Raw genomic sequence first — 20,648 nt, 5'->3', positions numbered from 1 at the left:
GTTGTTGTGCTTTTAATGGGTCTGATTGGGCTTCTTCACTGGAACTGTCCTCTTCATTTGGGGGAACTTTCAGGTTGCTGAGGTGGGAGGTGGGCTGTTTTAAGTTCAAAAGGAAAACTGGTAGAGACACTATGAACCACATCAAAATGGCAGGATAGGAGACAGTAGTTATCCACCCCCTAATGATGTTGACCCTGAACCCCTATCCCATCCCATTCATATCCTAGTGTTCATTAGTAGGGCTAGACAGACCAGCACTATGTTGAGGCCAGGTTTCAGGTCTGTAAATCCAGCTAATCTAATCAGTTTCCGCCTCCAAAACACAACTGCAGTTGCTTCAAAAACTGTTGCTATCAAGTTAATGTCACAGAATGTGAGATCCTTGAACAACAAATCTTTTATCTGCAATGATTGCCGCAATGAAACCAAAAGATGACTGTGCTCTAAATGAATCTCCCAGTTATCCAAGTTTTTATTTTTTCCCGCCTAGATTACTGCATTTCTTTATACTCCACCCTCAATAGGAAAAACCTTTTACATTTACAATCAGTCCAAAATGCAGCAGCCAGGCTTTTAACTTGTACAAGAAGAACAGAACACATCACCCCAATCTTAGCCTCTCTTCATTGGCTACCCATTAGTTTTAGAATTGATTTTAAGATTTTATTGATTACTTTCAAAGCACGGCTCGGTCTAGCTCCCTCATACATCACAGACCTTTTAACCCCGTATGAATCAGAGAGCAGCCTGAGATCCTCTGGCAAGGCCCTTCTGGCAGTTCCTAGGTCGAGGCTGAAGACACTAGGTGGTCGTGCTTTTGCTATTAGGGCCCCTTCCCATTGGAACTGCCTGCCTGAGGATATCAGGAGGGCAACACGGCCTCCTTCGAATCCCTTCTTAAAACTCACTGTTTGAGACTTGCTTTTAATACCTGATTCATTGCTTTTGTGTTCTTTTGCATATCTCATGTTGTTTCAATTCAATTCTTACTTTCTGTGGCTTTTCTGATTGTTAATCTAGTCTTTGTAAAGCACTTTGTAACACTATTTTTAGTAAGTGCTATATAAATAAAGTTGTTATTATTATTATTATTATTATTATTATTATTATTATTATAAATTCTCAACAGACAAGTTCTGTGTGTGTGTGTGTGTGTGTGTCCTCAGTGAACTGTATCAGTCCCTGCAGTAGCTTCCAGCTGCAGCAGTCAGTTCAGTCTCTGTTCAGTCTGACTGAGGGAGGTTTTTGTACGACGCTTTATCACTGTGTGAACAGAGCTTGACTGTTGATATAGTGATAACTCTGAGAGTAGTAAACTGCTGCATCTTCAGCCTGGACTCCACTGATGGTCAGAGTGAAGTCAGTCCCTGATCCACTGCCTGTAAAACGACCTGGAATCCCTGATGCTCTCTGATTAGCCCTGTTAATGAGAAGTTTAGGAGTTTCTCCATCTCTCTGTTGGTACCAGGCTAAGTAGTGGGTGCTGCCCAAATTATAAACCTTGGGACTGGTACGACAGCTGATGGTGACGGAGCCTCCCGGAGCAGACCTCACTGCTCCAGGCTGAGTCACTGTGACCTGGCCTCTGGACTCTGAGGATACAGAGACAAAAACATAAACCACCATCATGATTTCTCCGCTTCATTTCAGAGGGACGGATGTTCATAGAGGAGAGGAGTTTGATTCTCTGGACTTTACCTGTGAAGCAGCAGCAGAGGAGAGTCCAGATGAGGATGGAGATCAAAGTCATGTTTTGATGAGGAGGATTTCTGTGGCTTCTGTTGTCATGAAGGACAGCTGTCAGTCATCCAGTGTTCAACTCTCAGGACTATAAACTCTCCCAGAGCACTGGAGCATGGTGCTGCTGATGCAAAGTGGCTCTCTATGGAAATGCTCTGACTGACTCCAACAGGGACTTGGATTACTCTGATCATGCTGTTTATTAATAGATCTATCAATTTAACAAACTCTCATTAACAATTTATCTAATTAATATGTATATTTGGCTTGATGTCTATAAACAAGTTTTCTTCAACAATATCTCGTCTTTTTTTAGTTCTCTGCTAGAGAAATCAGTATCACTACAAGATAAAATACACAATAAATGAAAAACTATTAATGTTGGTACTTTTTCACATAATTTAATAGATTATGTAGTTATTACATCAGTTAGCTAAAGCTTCACAAACAGAGACTGATTTTGGTGAGTTTGTTGTTGTCAAAGTGAGAGAGCCGTGTCTCTCTAGAGTGAGAGGTTTTTGTACGGCGGCTCAATGAGTTTGTATCACTGTGGTGGACTTTTGGTGGAGGAACCAGACTGGATGTTGGAAGTAAGTAACCTATCTCATGTTTTTCGTAATTCATGAGCTACATTTTAATGTGTTACATATTTAGTGTAATTTAGAAAGGTATGAATAAAATTTTCTATGTTGATATATATTTTGTAAATGAGAAATTCCTTTCAGCAATGAACAAACAATTTCATAAAATGAATCAAAATGGCCAATCTAATAATCGTGAGACTTGGGCCAGAGGAGAAAGTATGTATTCCTAACGATTATTATAAAGTTGCTTCTTGAGGGCTTGTAGTTTTAGTTTTATCTGTCAAAGTGAGAGAGCCGTGTCTCTCTAGAGTGAGAGGTTTTTGTACGGCGGCTCAATGAGTTTGTATCACTGTGGTATACTTTTGGTGGAGGAACCAGACTGGATGTTGGAAGTAGTTTCTGTACAAATTTTAAACATCATATCATTTATAAAGGCTTTTATTCCTGTGTCTGAATTTTAGAAGTAGATATAAATATCCAGTGTGTTGACTTACATCACTTATAGATAGCTTTCTTTTCTCTGTGTCTCTCCTTAACCATGGAGTCTAACTTACAGCTGCTTTACTACACTTTTTTTTACACGTTGTAGACATACTGTGAAAAGTCAACAACTTGACCTTTAGAAAAGATAAATGAAAAACATTACTACTTTCCAAAATTGCTTTTTAATCTTCAATTTTCACTTAAATGATTGTTGACAACTTGCGATTATTTGAAAATGTAGACAAATCTCTTATTTTGTCGCTTCAAGTAGGCGTACGGTTTCAAAAGCTATTTTGACATTTTCTAATTTTATGTTCATGTTTTTATTTTTGTTTATACTTACATACACAGAGTTATGTTTCAACAAACCTCAAGAAAAAATCCTATTTAAAAATGTATTTGTAACCCAATTTGTTTGCAATTTTTCCAGTTTCTAGTTTTATTTAAAATACAGTTAGTTAGTTATTTAGATGAGACATTTTAAAATGTATCCAAATCTATGCTCCTTTATTTTGTAGTCTGATATATTCCTGGTCATATGAGGACTCTTTCTGTGCTGATATGCATGAGAGGCTTCTTAAAGGGAAGTGAAACAATGTGTGAGTGAGTGACTGGTGGAGCATAAAAAGCATCTGACAGAAACTCCTTAAAGGGGAAAATGGACTCTCACACAGTAAAGGTGTCAAAGCGCCTGGTGATCGATTGACAGCCGCAGCCTTCCTGTCCTCTAAGCTGATTGGTGTCTCCTAGGTGATGTCCGTCCCACCCTGACGGTGCTGCCCCCCTCCAGCGTGGAGTTGCTGCAGGGGAAGGCCACGCTCATGTGCCTGGCCAACAAGGGCTTCCCCTCAGACTGGAGGCTGGCCTGGAAGGTGGACGGCAGCAGCAGCAGCTGGGAGGAGAGCAGGAGCCCCGGGGTGCTGGAGAAGGACGGCCGCTACAGCTGGAGCAGCACCCTGAGGCTCCCTGCAGACCAGTGGGGGAAGGTGGGCTCTGTGACCTGTGAGGCCACCCAGGGCTCCCAGTCTCCGCTCTCGGAGACACTGAGGAGAGACCAGTGTTCCCAGTCCTGACCTGACTCACTGGGACTTCTGCTACTGGTTTTACTCTGCTACTGCCCTCAGTCTGCACTCAGCACTGTAGTCTCTCTCTCTCTCTCTCTCTCTCTCTCTCTCTCTCTCTCTCTCTCTCTCTGTCTCACAGAATCATTACATCTTTATATAGTAATGTTTTCTTGCTCGCAGTAATGTCAATATTCTTGATATGTTAAGACAATAAAGATCTTTTCACCAAATAAGTTGTGTTTCCATGGACATTATCATATAAATAACAGATGTCTTTGATGTTGTCTCAATGGTAACAGTGGTTCAATTAAATTCACAGAGCCTGAGCTTGTCTCAGGGTAAAGTGACTAGGATTTTATAAATGCTGGTGATGATTTAAGAACAAATGATGCACTTATGTACTGCATTGTCACACATCCATTATCTGTGGGGGCAACATGACTGGCTGTGTTTACCAGTGGTATCCTAAAGATAGGAAGGAGCTAGGTGGGGATGTAAGGATGAAAGGAGGCCATTTTCATCATTGCTCTCATTTATTGTTTGCAAATTTCTCTTTATGGTTACACCAAATCGATAATACAATGTTTTAAGTGTCCTATTGGTAAGGCTTCAGCTGTTTTCACGTTTATAATGTATCCTGAAAATATGCTGAATCTTTGTTATAAATCTACAAAAGTAGTTTGACCCATTTCATTATTACAAATAAAAAGCAGGATATCATCAGCATAAAGGGATATAACATGAGTGTGATCTCCAGTTTTGACCCCTGAAATATTTACATGTCAGTGTTCTGTCTCTGCAAAGGGTTCAAGCACTGAGGCAAAACAAATGGTGGTGACAAAGGACACCCTTGATGTTTCCCCCTGTCCAAGTAAAAGTTAGAAGATTGTAACCCATTTGTAAATACTGAGGCCTGGGGGACATGACGTAGCAATAAGTAGTAATAGAGTGTTGTTCACATTTCTGACCGGAGGCTGAAAAGAGTTGAGTGTGTTTGTGTTTGGACTGAACCAGTCTCTTTTTTTAAAACTTGGGGAAACTAATGCATCTATCTGCTGCACTCCAGCATTCAAAAGTATGTTGATTGACCCAAGGGCAAAAGAACAATTACAGCTCAAACAAGGTGATTGGCTGAGGTGGGGACTTGGTAATTCATGTGGTACGACATGTTTACTGTTGCCTTGTTTTCTAATGCCAAGGTTTCCTTCTACATTCTGACACCACATTCCCCTCTTCTGGCCTGACTCAGTGTCTGTACAATAGATATATGTGTTCACCCAACTATTCCCTTCCTTCAAGAAAAAGACTCTCTTGACTTTCCTCTATCTAAATAAGGCTTCCTGATCCAGTTGACTGAATGATCCTCCTGATCTGTTTGGATCCTGACAGTCCAGATATTCCAGGACCAGCGTGGATAAGCTGTTTGGATCATTCAGCAGTGGTTTGGGGGTCGGCATCAGGACAGCTTACTTTGCTAGATGTTGTTGTGCTTTTAATGGTTCTGATTGGGCTTCTTCACTGGAACTGTCCTCTTCATTTGGGGGAACTTCAGAAGGCAAACTGGTAGTGTGTGTGTGTGTGTGTGTGTGTGTGTGTGTGTGTGTGTGTGTGTGTGTGTGTGTCCTCAGTGAACTGTATCAGTCCCTGCAGTAGCTTCCAGCTGCAGCAGTCAGTTCAGTCTCTGTTCAGTCTGACTGAGGGAGGTTTTTGTACGACACTTTATCACTGTGTGAACAAATACTGACTGTTGATTTCATGGTAACTCTGACAGTAGTAAACTGCTGCATCTTCAGCCTGGACTCCACTGATGGTCAGAGTGAAGTCAGTCCCTGATCCACTGCCTGTAAAACGACCTGGAATTCCTGATTCTCGCCTATTAGCCCAGTAAATGAGCAGTTTAAGAGCTTGTCCATCTCTCTGTTGGTACCAGGCTAAACGATGATTGCCACTATAAACATAAAACGGCTGATTGGTTCGACAGCTGATGGTGACGGAGTCTCCCGGAGCAGAGCTCACTGCTCCAGGCTTAGTCACTGTGACCTGGCCTCTGGACTCTGAGGAGTCTGAGCAGTTGAATGATTGGGAAGTTGACTTTCAACAGGTTGGAGGTCAGCATGGGGAGGTCAAACATGAACAAAGCTGGATTGACACATATGGAAACACAGAAAAGAACATATACCTCTACTTCATGAATTACATTCACTCTCATTGGAAATAGTTTACATTTACATACAAACACATAGCATGATTGCACTAAACACATAAAGACATATTCAGCCTGTTTGACTAAACTATCATACATTGAAATTAATATGAATTTAATAACATTATGAATTAAATTATCTTTTGTTAAGAATTCAATTTTTTTTTAGTCAAGTTCGTTTAATATATTTGAAATATATTCAGTACGTTTGAGCAAAAAAAAAAGTGAAAGTTCTTATTAATATATATTATTAGAATCACTACTTGAGTATTAATGCCTCATATAAACTCAAGGAAAATATCCTAATTAATTACAGTTGAAATTAAATCCTTAGAATGTTTGGCTCTAACTTTGAGTAAACTGTTAGACTCACTGTAACGGACAGATCCTGTTTCAACAACAGAATTATCAAAACAGGTAAAGTATGAATTTCATTGAATTAAATAAAATATTTTCATTCTGAAAATGTTACTTTTACATCCTATTTTGACCAGTCATTTAAGTCAAACCTCTAGTGTTTTAGTTTCTCTGCAGCTGTTGAGTCAGATCAGTTCCTCTCCAGCTGAGGGAGGTTTTTGTACGACGTTGTATCACTGTGTGAACGGCCAGCTGTTACACTGCTGACAGTAGTAAACTCCTGTATCTTCAGTTTGGACTCCACTGATGGTCAGAGTGAAGTCAGTCCCAGATCCACTCCCACTAAAACGATCTGAAACCCCAGAGTGACGGGTTGTAGCATAATAAATCAGTAGTTTAGGAGCTTCTCCAGGTTTCTGAAGGTACCAGTTGAGGCAGGTACCAGCACTTGTACTGGCTTTACATCTGATAGAGACAGTCTGTCCTGGAACAACAGACTGAGATTCAGGAGACTGAGTCAGAATGATTTCTTCTGATGAATCTGGAAAATATGAAAAAGAGGAGAAGGGTTATTGAGACAAATACAGCTTGGAGAAAGATGATCAATATCAAAACAGAAGAGTAGAATTTCTTTAACATGGATAATAGATGGAAGAAGGTAAATGCTGGTTGTTTCAGTGTTTCTCCATCATAGCAGAACTTCATTCTGGTAAACCTGGTTGCATCCTGAAGCAAAGTTTCCGTAGAGAGTCTCACCCTGAACAAGGAGCCCCAGGGTGCCCAGCAGTAGAATCTGTGACATCATCATTGTGCTGCCGGTGTGTCAGTGGCTCTGAAAGGCCTGGACAGCCACTGATCAACACTGGCCTCTTAACGGGTGGAGAGCAGAGAGGCAGGACTGATATGCAAACACACATATACACACACACCGACACACACATACACACACACACACACACACACAGAGTCAGTGAAGTGTAGCTGTCCTGAGCATATCATGGTGTTTCCCCCTCAGTGCTGGGAGCATTGACTAATTAAATGATCCTCATGTTCATGAGATTAATAGAAGGTCTTAATAAAGTGTTAGAGTGTTGTCATCCTAGAAGAGACCACTCCCACATTCCCATCAGGATGGAAACACTATTTATTACACACAGGCTTTTAATTTCATTTGTTTTCACCTATTCCTATTTTTTTCTTTTATGATTCTTCTATGATCCGGTTTTTTATTCACACTTATAATTATCCTGGGAGTTCATCATTATCGTTCATCTTAATGGTTTTGGTTCATTGTTATTAAGTCTATAACTGTGTCTTGAAATGTGCTATACAATAACATTCATTATTTTTATTTTAACTTTTTTATTATTGCGGTCTTACACCACATTCCCCTCTTCTGGCCTGACTCAGTGTCTGTACAATAGATACATGTGTTCACCCAACGATTCCCTTCCTTCAAGAAAAAGACTCTCTTGCAGTGGTTTGTGGGTCGGCATCAGGACAGTTTACTTTGCTAGATGTTGTTGTGCTTTTAATGGGTCTGATTGGGCTTCTTCACTGGAACTGTCCTCTTCATTTGAGGGAACTTTCAGGTTGTTGAGGTGGGAGGTGGGCTGTTTTAACTTCAGAAGGCAAACCGGTAGAGACACTATGAACAACAGCATAAATTCTTGCCAACCAGGTTCTGTGTGTGTGTGTGTGTGTGTGTGTGTGTGTGTGTGTGTCTTCAGTGAACTGTATCAGTACCTGCAGTAGCTTCCAGCTGCAGCAGTCAGTTCAGTCTCAGTTCAGTCTGACTGAGGGAGGTTTTTGTACGATGCTTTATCACTGTGTGAACAGAGATTGACTGTTGATATTGTGGTCACTCTGACAGTAGTAAACTGCTGCATCTTCAGCCTGGACTCCACTGATGGTCAGAGTGAAGTCAGTCCCTGATCCACTGCCTGTAAAACGATCTGGAATCCCTGATGCTCGAGTTTTAGCATAGTAAATGAGAAGTTTAGGAGCTTGTCCATCTCTCTGTTGGTACCAGGCTAAATAGTGGTTGCTGTTATACACATAAACCTTGGGACTGGTTCGACAGCTGATGGTGACGGAGCCTCCCGGAGCAGACCTCACTGCTCCAGGCTGAGTCACTGTGACCTGGCCTCTGGACTCTGAGGATACAGAGACAAAAACATAAACCATCATCTTTGTTTTCTCCGCTTCATTTCAGAGGGACGGATGTTCATAGAGGAGAGGAGTTTGATTCTCTGGACTTTACCTGTGAAGCAGCAGCAGAGGAGAGTCCAGATGAGGATGGAGATCAAAGTCATGTTTTGATGAGGAGGATTTCTGTGGCTTCTGTTGTCATGAAGGACAGCTGTCAGTCATCCAGTGTTCAACTCTCAGGACTATAAACTCTCCCAGAGCACTGGAGCATGGTGCTGCTGATGCAAAGTGGCTCTCTATGGAAATGCTCTGACTGACTCCAACAGGGACTTGGATTACTCTGATCATGCTGTTTCTAAATGGATCAATCAATTTACCAAACTCTTGATTAACAATGTGTCAAAGCTAATTTAAATGTAGATTTGGCTTGATGTCTATATACAAGTTTTCTTCAAGAATGTCTTCAATCTGGTTTTATTTTACTGCTAGAGAAACAAATCAATATTACTGCCAGATAAATGTAATATTTAAACCAAAAGTGATTAATATTGTAAATTTGTGGCATTGTTTCATAGTTAGCTAGTTATTACATCAGCAAGATTTTTACAAAATGAAACTGATTTTGGTGAGTTTATTTTGTTCAAAGTGAGAGAGCCGTGTCTCTCTAGAGTGAGAGGTTTTTGTACAGCGGCTCAATGAGTTTGTATCACTGTGGTGGACTTTTGGTGGAGGAACCAGACTGGATGTTGACTGTAAGTACCTTTCTTTTCCTCCATGAGTTCATATTCAATATTTATTATATTTTCATTAAATAAATGTAGTTCTTACTTGAATATTGTGCCTTATATTGGGAATTTAATATTATTTCAATGATCATTGAGATCTTCCATGTCTCCCAATATGGACTAAAACCACAACAAAACACTGAAAATTATTTTTGACTCTTTCAATAGTCCTGTCATTTTCCTAAAAAATAGATTTACTTAATGTAGGCAGTATTTTGTTTTTACTGTATGTGTTTTGACAAAGACTCTAAGGCTGTCTGAAAGAAAGAAAATGTTCCTAATATTTTTAAGTAAAGCCTTTTAAATTTTAGCCGAAGAAATCTATTTTATATTCTACCGATCATTTATATAGTAAATGTATTATTTGGGAACATTGTATGTGTTTTACACAATCATTCTACCACACTAATGCTTTTAATGGCATGTCACATTTTAATTAGCGCCATTGAATATCATAAAATATCAATATAGAATTTCAACCACATACAAATACTGCAGTAGTAGGATTAATTCAGTAAGATGGCAAAACTATTTCAGCAGTCAAACATTTTTTCTTTTTTCAGTAATGATACATGTGTGTTGTCAGGTTCAATAGCAAATGCAAACCGTCTCTTACAAGATCTTGGATTCAGTAAAGAAATTTTGAAGATAAAAAGATAAAAGCCTCACACTCTTGCTCCAAGATATAATTTTCATTCATCAAACTGAATTGTCAGTGTTTGATAATTACAAATTATGCATTGGACTTAGAGTGGACAGCTTTTAACTATTTATCTTCAGTAGTGAAACCTGTCTGTTGCCATGGTTCAGTAGTGATGCCTGTCTGTTGTCATGGTTCCTGAGCTCAGAGAGGGAAGTGAAACACTGAAGATCAGTTTCATCCAATCTCTCCCACTGCTGAGTCTTCTGAGAAAGATCCTCAGAACTAGCAGCCTCCTCTTCCCTCCATTTTGTTCACCTATAATCAATAGGATTTACAGTTTATTTTCCTCTGTATGAACGTGTTGTTATGAATTCTCTCTCTCTCTCTCTCTCTCTCTCTCTCTCTCTCTCTCTCTCTCTCTCTCAGTGGGTCGAGTCGTCCCCACCCTGACGGTGCTGCCCCCCTCCAGCGTGGAGCTGCTGCAGGGGAAGGCCACGCTCATGTGCCTGGCCAACAAGGGCTTCCCCTCAGACTGGAGGCTGGCCTGGAAGGTGGACGGCAGCAGCAGCAGCAGCAGCAGCTGGGAGGAGAGCAGGAGCCCCGGGGTGCTGGAGAAGGACGGCCGCTACAGCTGGAGCAGCACCCTGAGGCTCCCTGCAGACCAGTGGGGGAAGGTGGGCTCTGTGACCTGTGAGGCCACCCAGGGCTCCCAGTCTCCGCTCTCTGAGACACTGAGGAGAGACCAGTGTTCCCAGTCCTGACCTGACTCACTGGGACGTCTGCTACTAATTTTACTCTGCTACTGCTCTCAGTCTGCACTCAGTACTGTAGTCTCTCTCTCTCTCTCTCTCTCTCTCTCTCTCTCTCTCTCTCTCTCTCTCACCAGAGTCATTACATGTTTAAATAGTAATGTTTTCTTGATTGCAGTAAAGCCGCTATTCTTGATATGTTAAGACAATAAAGATCTTTTCACCCAGTCAGTTGTTTCCATGGATATTATTATAAAAATAACAGATGTCTTATGATGCTGTCTTAATAGTAACAGTGGTTCCATTAAATCCACAGAGGCTGAACTCTTCTCCTTGTAAATTTGCTAGGATTTCATAAATGCTGGTGATGATCTGAGAAGGAAAAAATGGGATTATGTAATTCTCTTCTCACATATCTCTGCTACTGCTCTCAGTCTGCACTCAGCACTGTAGTCTCTCTCTCTCTCTCTCTCTCTCTCTCTCTCTCTCTCTCTCTCTGTCTCTCTCACACACACACACACACACACAGTAATGCTGATATTCTCGATATGTTAAAACAATAAAAATCAAATGCTGTCTTAATGGTAACAGTGGTTCAAATATATCCACAGAGGCTGAGCTCATCTCAGGATAAAGTGACTAGGATTGTACAGTGGTGATGATTTGAAAAGAAATTATGGGATTATGTAATGTATTGTCACACAGTCTTTGACGCTGTGAGTGCAACATGACAGTGACTGTGTTTACCAGTGGTTTCCTAAAGATAGGCAGGAGCTAGGTGTGGATGTAAGGATGAAAGGAGACCACTTTCATTATTGCTCTCATTTATTGTTTGCAAATTTCTCTGTATGGTTACACCTGCATAGGCAATACAATGTTTTAATCTAATAATCTAATAATCCTTCATTACCAAAGTGTCCTATTGGTAAGGTTTAGGATGTTGTCAACTTTATCCTGATCCAGATAATATGCTGAATCTTTGTAATAAAACTACAAAGTTTTGACCCCTGAAATATTTACATGTCAGTGTTCTGTCTCTGCAAAGGGTTCAAGCACTGAGGCAAAAAAATGTGGTGACAAAGGACACCCTTGATGTTTCCCCCTGTCCAAGTAAAAGCTAGAAGATTGTAACCCATTTGTAAATACTGAGGCCCGGGGGACATGATGTAGTAATTATATCCATTTCATGAAATCTTCCCTAAAAATTAAAAGGAAACATCATCACTGACAGAGTGTAGTTCACATTTCTGACCTGAGGCTGAATGGAGCACAACAAGTCTTGTGTGTGTTTGTGTTTGGACTGAACCAGTCTTCCCGGTCTTGGTTTAAGAGGGTGAGGAAGGAAGGTTGACTAAAAAACTCCTATATTGAAATCAGTATTAATCTGATTAAAACGATGCATTAAATGGTCTTTTGTGATCTTTTGTTTTTGTAATTCTGCAGAGTTTGAGATTATTGAGTTCGTCTGAAAAATACTCAGTATGTTTGAACTTGAACATAGTTAAATCATGAAAAAAAAATTCAAATAAAGTATCAGTGTTTCATTATCTGTATTAAAATATCTTGCTTTATGACAGTTGAAATTCTATACTTAAAATGTGTTTAACTCTAATCTGTTGGACTCGCTGTAACAGTGATCCTGTTTCAAACCATTGTTTCATCAACATAATCATTAAAACAACATTAAAAAGAATGTTTTTATGATGAAAACATAATATTATATCCTAATTAAAAACTGTCTTTTTGGACAAACCATTGATGTTTTAGTTTGTCTGCAGCTGTTGAGTCAGATCAGTTCCTCTCCAGCTGAGGGAGGTTTTTGTACAACGTTGTATCACTGTGTGAACGGCCAGCTGTAACCACCCTGCTGACAATAGTAAACTCCTGTATCTTCAGTCTGGACTCCACTGATGGTCAGAGTGAAGTCAGTCCCAGATCCACTCCCACTAAAACGATCTGAAACCCCAGACTGACGGGTTGTAGCTTGATAAATCAGGAGTTTAGTAATTTCTCCAGGTTTCTGAAGGTACCAGTGGAGGTAGTTACCCATACTTGTACTGGCTTTACATCTGATAGAGACAGTCTGTCCTGGAACAACAGACTGAGATTCAGGAGACTGAGTCAGAATGATTTCTTCTGATGAATCTGTAAAATATGAAAAAGAGGAGAAGGGTTATTGATACAAATACAGCTTGGAGAAAGATGATCAATATCAAAACAGAAGAGTATCATTTCTTTAACATGGAGAATAGATGGAAGAAGGTAAATGCTGGTTGTTTCAGTGTTTCTCCATCATAGCAGAACATCATTGTGGTAAACCTGGTTGCATCCTGAAGCAAAGTTTTCAGAAGAGAGTCTCACCCTGAACAAGGAGCCCCAGGGTGCTCAGCAGTAGAATCTGTGACATCATCATTGTGCTGCCGGCGTGTCAGTGGCTCTGAAAGGCCTGGAAAGCCACTGATCAACACTGGCCTCTTAACGGGTGGAGAGCAGAGAGGCAGGACTGATATGCAACACACACACACACACACACACACACACACACACACACACACACAGAGTCAGTGAAGTGTAGCTGTCCTGAGCATATCATGGTGTTTCCCCCTCAGTGCTGGGAGCATTGACTATTTAAATGATCCTCATGTTCATGAGATTAATAGAAGGTCTTAATAAAGTGTCAGAGTGTTGTCATCCTAGAAGAGACCACTCCCACACTCCCATCAGGATGGAAACACTATTTATTACACACAGGCTTTTAATGTCATTTGTTTTCACCTATTCCTATTTTTTGGTTTGTATGATTCTTCTATGATCCTGTTTTTTATTCACACTTATAATTATCCTGGGAGTTCATCATCATCGTTCATCTTAATGGTTTTGGTTCATTGTTATTAAGTCTATAACTGTGTCTTGAAATGTGCTATACAATAACATTTAAAAGAAGTTATTATTAACTTCTTTTTTTATTACTGTGGTCTTACACCACATTCCCCTCTTCTGGCCTGACTCAGTGTCTGTACAATAGATACATGTGTTCACCCAACTATTCCCTTCCTTCAAGAAAAAGACTCTCTTGACTTTCCTCTATCTAAATAAGGCTTCCTGATCCAGTTGACTGAATGATCATCCTGATCTGTTTGGATCCTGACAGTCCAGATATTCCAGGACCAGCGTGGATAAGCTGTTTGGATCATTCAGCAGTGGTTTGGGGGTCGGCATCAAGTCAAGTCAGGTCATGTCAATTTTATTTGTATAGCACATTTCATACACAGGTAAGTTCAATGTGCTTCACATAAAAATAGTAACAATAAACAGATAAGGAGATAGAATACACACATATATAAAGTACTCCACATGAATAAAATAAACTTTCAGCCACACATACAACGCACACACACACACACATAAAATACAGCTTTTTATAACCCCTGTCCTATTCATACAACAGCACTCACACACAGACCACAGCAGACAAAGGCACACACACTAACTACCAAAAACCTGAGAAAAAATCAATGTTTTAAGACTGCTTTTAAAAGAGGATACAGTTGTAGCAGATCTCAGGTCAGCAGGTAGTTTGTTCCAGAGAACAGCACCATAGTGACTAAATGCACCTTCACCTGATTTAGATTTAACTCTAGGTACATTTAGGAGACACATGCCTGACGATCTGAGGGATCTGATTGGTTTATAGCCAGTGAGCAGGTCGGACATGTATTTAGGAGCTATACCATTTAGGGCCTTGTAAACAAGCAGTAATACTTTGAAATCAGTTCTATACTGTACCGGGAGCCAGTGAAGTGTTCTCAGTACAGGAGTAATGTGTTCTATTTTCCTAGTCCCAGTTTGCACTCTGGCTGCAGCATTCTGGATGAGCTGGAGCCTACCTACTGTCTTTTTGGGAAGTCCTGCAAAAAGGGCATTACAGTAATCTAATCTGCTGCAAATAAATGCATGGACCAGTTTTTCAGAGTCAGACTGGGACAGGAAGCACCTAAGTTTGGAAATGTATTTTAAATGGTGAAAGGCTGTCTTCGTAATATTGGTGATGTGATGCTGGAAGTTAAGATTGGCATCCATAATAACACCCAGGTTTCTGACATGCTCACTGTGCTTTAGAGACAATGATGACAGCATGGATAGGGTCTCCTGCCTTTGTCAGGACAGCTTACTTTGCTAGATGTTGTTGTGCTTTTAATGGGTCTGATTGGGCTTCTTCACTGGAACTGTCCTCTTCATTTGGGGGAACTTTCAGGTTGTTGAGGTGGGAGGTGGGCTGTTTTAAGTTCAGAAGGCAAACTGGTAGAGACACTATGAACCACATCAAAATGGTAGGATAGGAGACAGTAGGTATCCACCCCCTAATGATGTTGACCCTGAACCCCTATCCTATCCCATTCATATCCTAGTGTTCATTAGTAGGGCTAGACAGGCCAGCACTATGTTGAGGCCAGGTTTCAGGTCTGTAAATCCAGTGAATCTAATCAGTTTCCCCCTCCAAAACACAACTGCAGTTGCTTCAAAAACTGATGCTATCAAGTTAATGTCACAGAATGTGAGATCCTTGAACAACAAATCTTTTATCTGCAATGATTTAATCACTTCACAAAATGTAGACCTCCTGATGTGGACCCGGCTTAAACCAAAAGACGACTGTGCACTAAATGAAGCTCCCAGTTATCCACGTTTTTATTTTTTACCACCTAGATTACTGCATTTTTTTATACTCCACCCTCAATAATAAAAACCTTTTACATTTACAATTAGTCCAAAATGCAGCAGCCAGGCTTTTAACTTGTACAAGAAGAACAGAACACATCACCCCAATCTTAGCCTTTCTTCATTGGCTACTCATTAGTTTTAGAATTGATTCATTACTTTTGTGTTCTTTTGTTTTTACATTTGCATATCTCATGTTGTTTTAATTCAATTCTTACTTTCTGTTGTTTTTCTGATTGTTAATCTAGTCTTTGTAAAGCACTTTGTAACACTATTTTAGTAAGTGCTATATAAATAAAGTTACTATTATTATTATTATTATTATTATTATTATTATTATTATTATTATTATTATTATTATTATTATAAATTCTCAACAGACAAGTCCTGTGTGTGTTTGTGTGTGTGTGTGTGTGTGTGTGTGTCCTCAGTGAACTGTATCAGTCCCTGCAGTAGCTTCCAGCTGCAGCAGTCAGTTCAGTCTCTGTTCAGTCTGACTGAGGGAGGTTTTTGTACGACGCTTCATCACTGTGTGAACAGATACTGACTGTTGATAGAGTGGAAACTCTGACAGTAGTAAACTGCTGCATCTTCAGCCTGGACTCCACTGATGGTCAGAGTGAAGTCAGTCCCTGATCCACTGCCTGTGAAACGACCTGGAATCCCTGATACTCTCTGATTAGCATAGTAAATGAGAAGTTTAGGAGTTTCTCCATCTCTCTGTTGGTACCAGGCTAAAAGATGGGTGCTGCCCGAATTATAAACCTTCGGATTGGTTCTACAGCTGATTGTGACGGAGCCTCCCGGAGCAGACCTCACTGCTCCAGGCTGAGTCACTGTGACCTGGCCTCTGGACTCTGAGGATACAGAGACAAAAACAGAAACCACCGTCATGGTTTTCTCCGCTTCATTTCAGAGGGACGGATGTTCATAGAGGAGAGGAGTTTGATTCTCTGGACTTTACCTGTGAAGCAGCAGCAGAGGAGAGTCCAGATGAGGATGGAGATCAAAGTCATGTTTTGATGAGGAGGATTTCTGTGGCTTCTGTTGTCATGAAGGACAGCTGTCAGTCATCCAGTGTTCAACTCTCAGGACTATAAACTCTCCCAGAGCACTGGAGCATGGTGCTGCTGATGCAAAGTGGCTCTCTATGGAAATGCTCTGACTGACTCCAACAGGGACTTGGATTACTCTGATCATGCTGTTGCTAAATGGATAAATCAATGATTAAAAATGTATGTACGCTAAGTTTAATGTAGATTTGGTTTGATGTCTATGAACAAGTTTTCTTCAAGAATTTATTTTGTCTTGTTTAATTTCACTGCTAGAGAAATTTAACAAATTTAACAGTATACAAACCAAATTAATGTTGTAATGTTGTGCTATTTGTGATAATTTAGCTAGTTATTACATGAGCTAGCTAGGTTTTACAAATTCAGCCTGATTTTGGTGAGTTTGTTGTTGTCAAAGTGAGAGAGCCGTGTCTCTCTAGAGTGAGAGGTTTTTGTACGGCGGCTCAATGAGTTTGTATCACTGTGGTACACTTTTGGTGGAGGAACCAGACTGGATATTGGAAGTAAGTTCACATATCTAATATTTTTATCAATCCATTAGCTACATTTTAATTTCTTGCATATGCACTACACTTTAGAAAGTATTTTTTTTTACTTTCCATGTTAATATGTAATGTTTAAACAATCAGTTTTCTCTCACTATTGAGAAAACAAATTGATAAATGCAATCCAAATGACCAAGCTAATTATTATAATTTCTTGGGCCAGAGGAGAAAGCATGCATTCATAAGAATTAGTTTAATGTTGCAACTTGAGGGCTTGTAGTTTTAATTTTGTCTGACAAAGTGAGAGAGCCGTGTCTCTCTAGAGTGAGAGGTTTTTGTACGGCGGCTCAATGAGTTTGTATCACTGTGGTGGACTTTTGGTGGAGGAACCAGACTGGATGTTGGAAGTGAGTTTCTGCACAAATTTTAAACATCATATCATTTATTAAGGCTTTTATTCCTGTGTCTGAATTATAGAAGTAGATATAAATACCCAGTGTGTTGACTTACATCACTTATAGATAGCTTTCTTTTCTCTGTGTCTCTCCTTAACCATTTACCTTTACTACACTTTTTTTTTTACACATTGTAGACATACTGTGAAAAGTCAACAACTTGACCTTTAGAAAAGATACATGAAAAACATTAGTATTTTCCAAAATTGCTTTTTAATCTTCAATTTTCACTTAAATGATTGTTGACAACTTGCAATTATTTGCAAATGTAGGCAAATCTCTTATTTTGTTGCTTCAAGTAGGCGTACGGTTTCAAAAGCTATTTCGACATTTTCTGATTTTATGGTCATGCATTTTTGGCTTATACTTTACAGAAACACAGAGTTATGTTTCAACAAACCTCAAGAAAAAATCCTTTTTAAAAATGTATTTGTAATCCAATTTGTTTGCAATTTTTCCAGTTTCTAGTTTAATTTAAAATACATTTAGAAATGTTTGCTGATTTAGATGAGAAATTTTAAAATGTATCCAAATCTATGCTCCTTTATTTTGTAGTCTGATATATTCCTGGTCATATGAGGACTCTTTCTGTGCTGATATGCATGAGAGGCTTCTTAAAGGGAAGTGAAACAATGTGTGAGTGAGTGACTGGTGGAGCATAAAAAGCATCTGACAGAAACTCCTTAAAGGGGAAAACGGACTCTCACACAGTAAAGGTGTCAAAGCGCCTGGTGATTGATTGACAGCCGCAGCCTTCCTGTCCTCTAAGCTGATTGGTGTCTCCTAGGTGATGTCCGTCCCACCCTGACGGTGCTGCCCCCCTCCAGCGTGGAGCTGCTGCAGGGGAAGGCCACGCTCATGTGCCTGGCCAACAAGGGCTTCCCCTCAGACTGGAGGCTGGCCTGGAAGGTGGACGGCAGCAGCAGCAGCAGCAGCAGCTGGGAGGAGAGCAGGAGCCCCGGGGTGCTGGAGAAGGACGGCCGCTACAGCTGGAGCAGCACCCTGAGGCTCCCTGCAGACCAGTGGGGGAAGGTGGGCTCTGTGACCTGTGAGGCCACCCAGGGCTCCCAGTCTCCGCTCTCGGAGACACTGAGGAGAGACCAGTGTTCCCAGTCCTGACCTGACTAACTGGGACTTCTGCTACTGGTTTTACTCTACTACTGCTCTCAGTCTGCACTCAGCACTGTAGTCTCTCTCTCTTTCTCTCTCTCTCTCTCTCTCTCTCTTTTTTTTTTTGCTCGCAGTTGTCTTCTTGCTCGAGTACTGTTGATATTTTTGATATGTTAAGACAATAAAGATCTTTTCACCAAATCAGTTGTGTTTCCATGGATATTATTATAATAATAACAGATGCTTTCTGAATGGTAACAGTGGTTCCATTAAATCCTCAGAGACTGAGCTTGTGACTAGGATTTTATAAATAGTGGTGATGATTTGAGAAATAAATGATTTTAAAGATCTCTCATCACTGTTTGCATGACTTCAGCAAAATTACTCTTATTAATTGTTTGCACAGCTAGATAGCAAATCCAATGCTGTAACCATTTAAATGGAAAACCACCCTGTGATCCCTCATTAACAAATTGTCCTATCTGTTGCCAAGGCTTCTGATTTTGTCAAGTTTATACTGTATCCAGAAAATATGTTGAATCTTTGTAGTAAATCAATAAAAGTAGTACTAGAAATTTGAGGATTAGAAGTAAATATCAGGATATCATCAGCATAAAGAGATATAACATGAGTGTGATCTCCAGTTTTACTTCTTGAAATATTTCCATTTGACCTCTGCAGACAGCTTGAGCACTGAGGCAATTAAAGTGGCGACAAAGGACACCCTTGATGTGTCCCACTTTCCAAGTATAAGCTATAAGACAGTATCCCATTTGTAAATACTGAGGCCTGGGGGACATAATATAGTAGTTGTGTCCATTTTACAAAATTATCCCTCATTAAAAGCATCATCACTGAGTGTTGTTCTGTTTTCTGACCTGAGGCTGAATGTAGCACAACAAGTCTACTGTGTGTTTGTGTTTGGACTGAACCAGTCTTCCCAGTCTTTCCAGTCTTGGTTTGAGAGGGTGGAGAAGGAATAGCTGAATGGTTGGGAAGTTGACTTTCAACAGGTTGGAGGTTAGCATGGGGAGGTCAAACATGAACAGAGCTGGATTGACACATATGGAAACACAGACAAGAACATACATCTGTACTTCATGAATAACATTAAATGAATTACATTCACTCTCAAATAGTTCACATTGAAACTCTTCAACTGTGAGACTGAGAGAATTGTTGGACTGAAACACATAGCATGATTGAACTAAACACATAAAGACACATTCAGTCTGTTTGACTAAACTATCATATATTGAAATTAATATTAATTTAATAACATTATGAATTAAATGATCTTTTGTTAAGAATTCAAATTCTTTGATTTGAGTTGAGTTTGTTGAATATATTTGAAATATATTCAGTACGTTTGAGCTAAAAAAAAAATGTTAAAAAAGTGAAAGTTCTTATTAATATATATTATTAAAATCACTACGTGAGTATTAATGCCTCATATAATCTCAAGGAAAATATCCAAATTAATGACAGTTGAAAGTAAATCCTTAGAATGTCTGGCTCTGACTTTGAGTAAACTGTTAGACTCACTGTAACAGACAGATCCTGTTTCAACAACAGAATTGTCAAAAAAGGTAAAAAGTATGAATTTCATTGAATTAAATAAAATATTTTCATTCTGAAAATGTTACTTTTACATCCTATTTTGACCAGTCATTTTAGTCAAACCTCTAATGTTTTAGTTTCTCTGCAGCTGTTGAGTCAGATCAGTTCCTCTCCAGCTGAGGGAGGTTTTTGTACGACGTTGTATCACTGTGTGAACAAGCTGCTACACTCCTGACAGTAGTAAACTCCTGTATCTTCAGTCTGGACTCCACTGATGGTCAGAGTGAAGTCAGTCCCAGATCCACTCCCACTAAAACGATCTGAAACCCCAGACTGACGGGTTGTAGCAGAATAAATCAGGAGTTTAGGAGTTTCTCCAGGTTTCTGAAGGTACCAGCTGAGGGCGCTAACAGCTGAACTGGTTTTACATCTGATAGAGACAGTCTGTCCTTGAACAACAGACTGAGATTCAGCAGACTGAGTAACA

General features: G+C 39.9%; 5 gene segments (V, D, J or C); 3 read left to right on the top strand and 2 right to left on the bottom strand.

Annotated features, from left to right (window-relative positions):
- The first annotated feature begins 2,118 nt into the window (after nt 1–2,118).
- LOC139664545 (Ig kappa-b4 chain C region-like) lies at nt 2,119–4,071 on the top strand. The segment is given in 3 exon segments: nt 2,119–2,124; nt 2,255–2,330; nt 3,558–4,071. Coding segments are annotated over 3 exon segments (405 nt in total).
- Nucleotides 4,072–8,255: 4,184 nt separating this feature from the next.
- On the bottom strand, nt 8,256–10,512 carry LOC139664544 (Ig kappa chain V-III region VH-like). The segment is given in 2 exon segments: nt 8,256–8,585; nt 10,456–10,512. Coding segments are annotated over 2 exon segments (387 nt in total).
- On the top strand, nt 9,074–10,980 carry LOC139664558 (Ig kappa-b4 chain C region-like). The segment is given in 2 exon segments: nt 9,074–9,334; nt 10,437–10,980. A coding segment is annotated over 1 exon segment (261 nt).
- Nucleotides 10,981–16,003: 5,023 nt separating this feature from the next.
- On the bottom strand, nt 16,004–18,351 carry LOC139664543 (Ig kappa chain V region 2717-like). The segment is given in 2 exon segments: nt 16,004–16,333; nt 18,295–18,351. Coding segments are annotated over 2 exon segments (387 nt in total).
- Nucleotides 17,065–18,776, top strand: LOC139664548 (Ig kappa-b4 chain C region-like). The segment is given in 2 exon segments: nt 17,065–17,443; nt 18,279–18,776. A coding segment is annotated over 1 exon segment (261 nt).
- The last annotated feature ends 1,872 nt before the right edge of the window (nt 18,777–20,648 follow it).

Source organism: Centroberyx affinis, unplaced genomic scaffold (genome assembly GCF_046629955.1).
Source record: "Centroberyx affinis isolate AG114_WGS23_722 - 3 ecotype Tasmania unplaced genomic scaffold, CSIRO-AGI_Caff_v1 ptg004312l_1, whole genome shotgun sequence".
Taxonomy (NCBI): domain Eukaryota; kingdom Metazoa; phylum Chordata; class Actinopteri; order Beryciformes; family Berycidae; genus Centroberyx; species Centroberyx affinis.
Note: the sequence above shows the minus strand (reverse complement) of the source record. Positions and strands in the feature narration are given on the sequence as shown.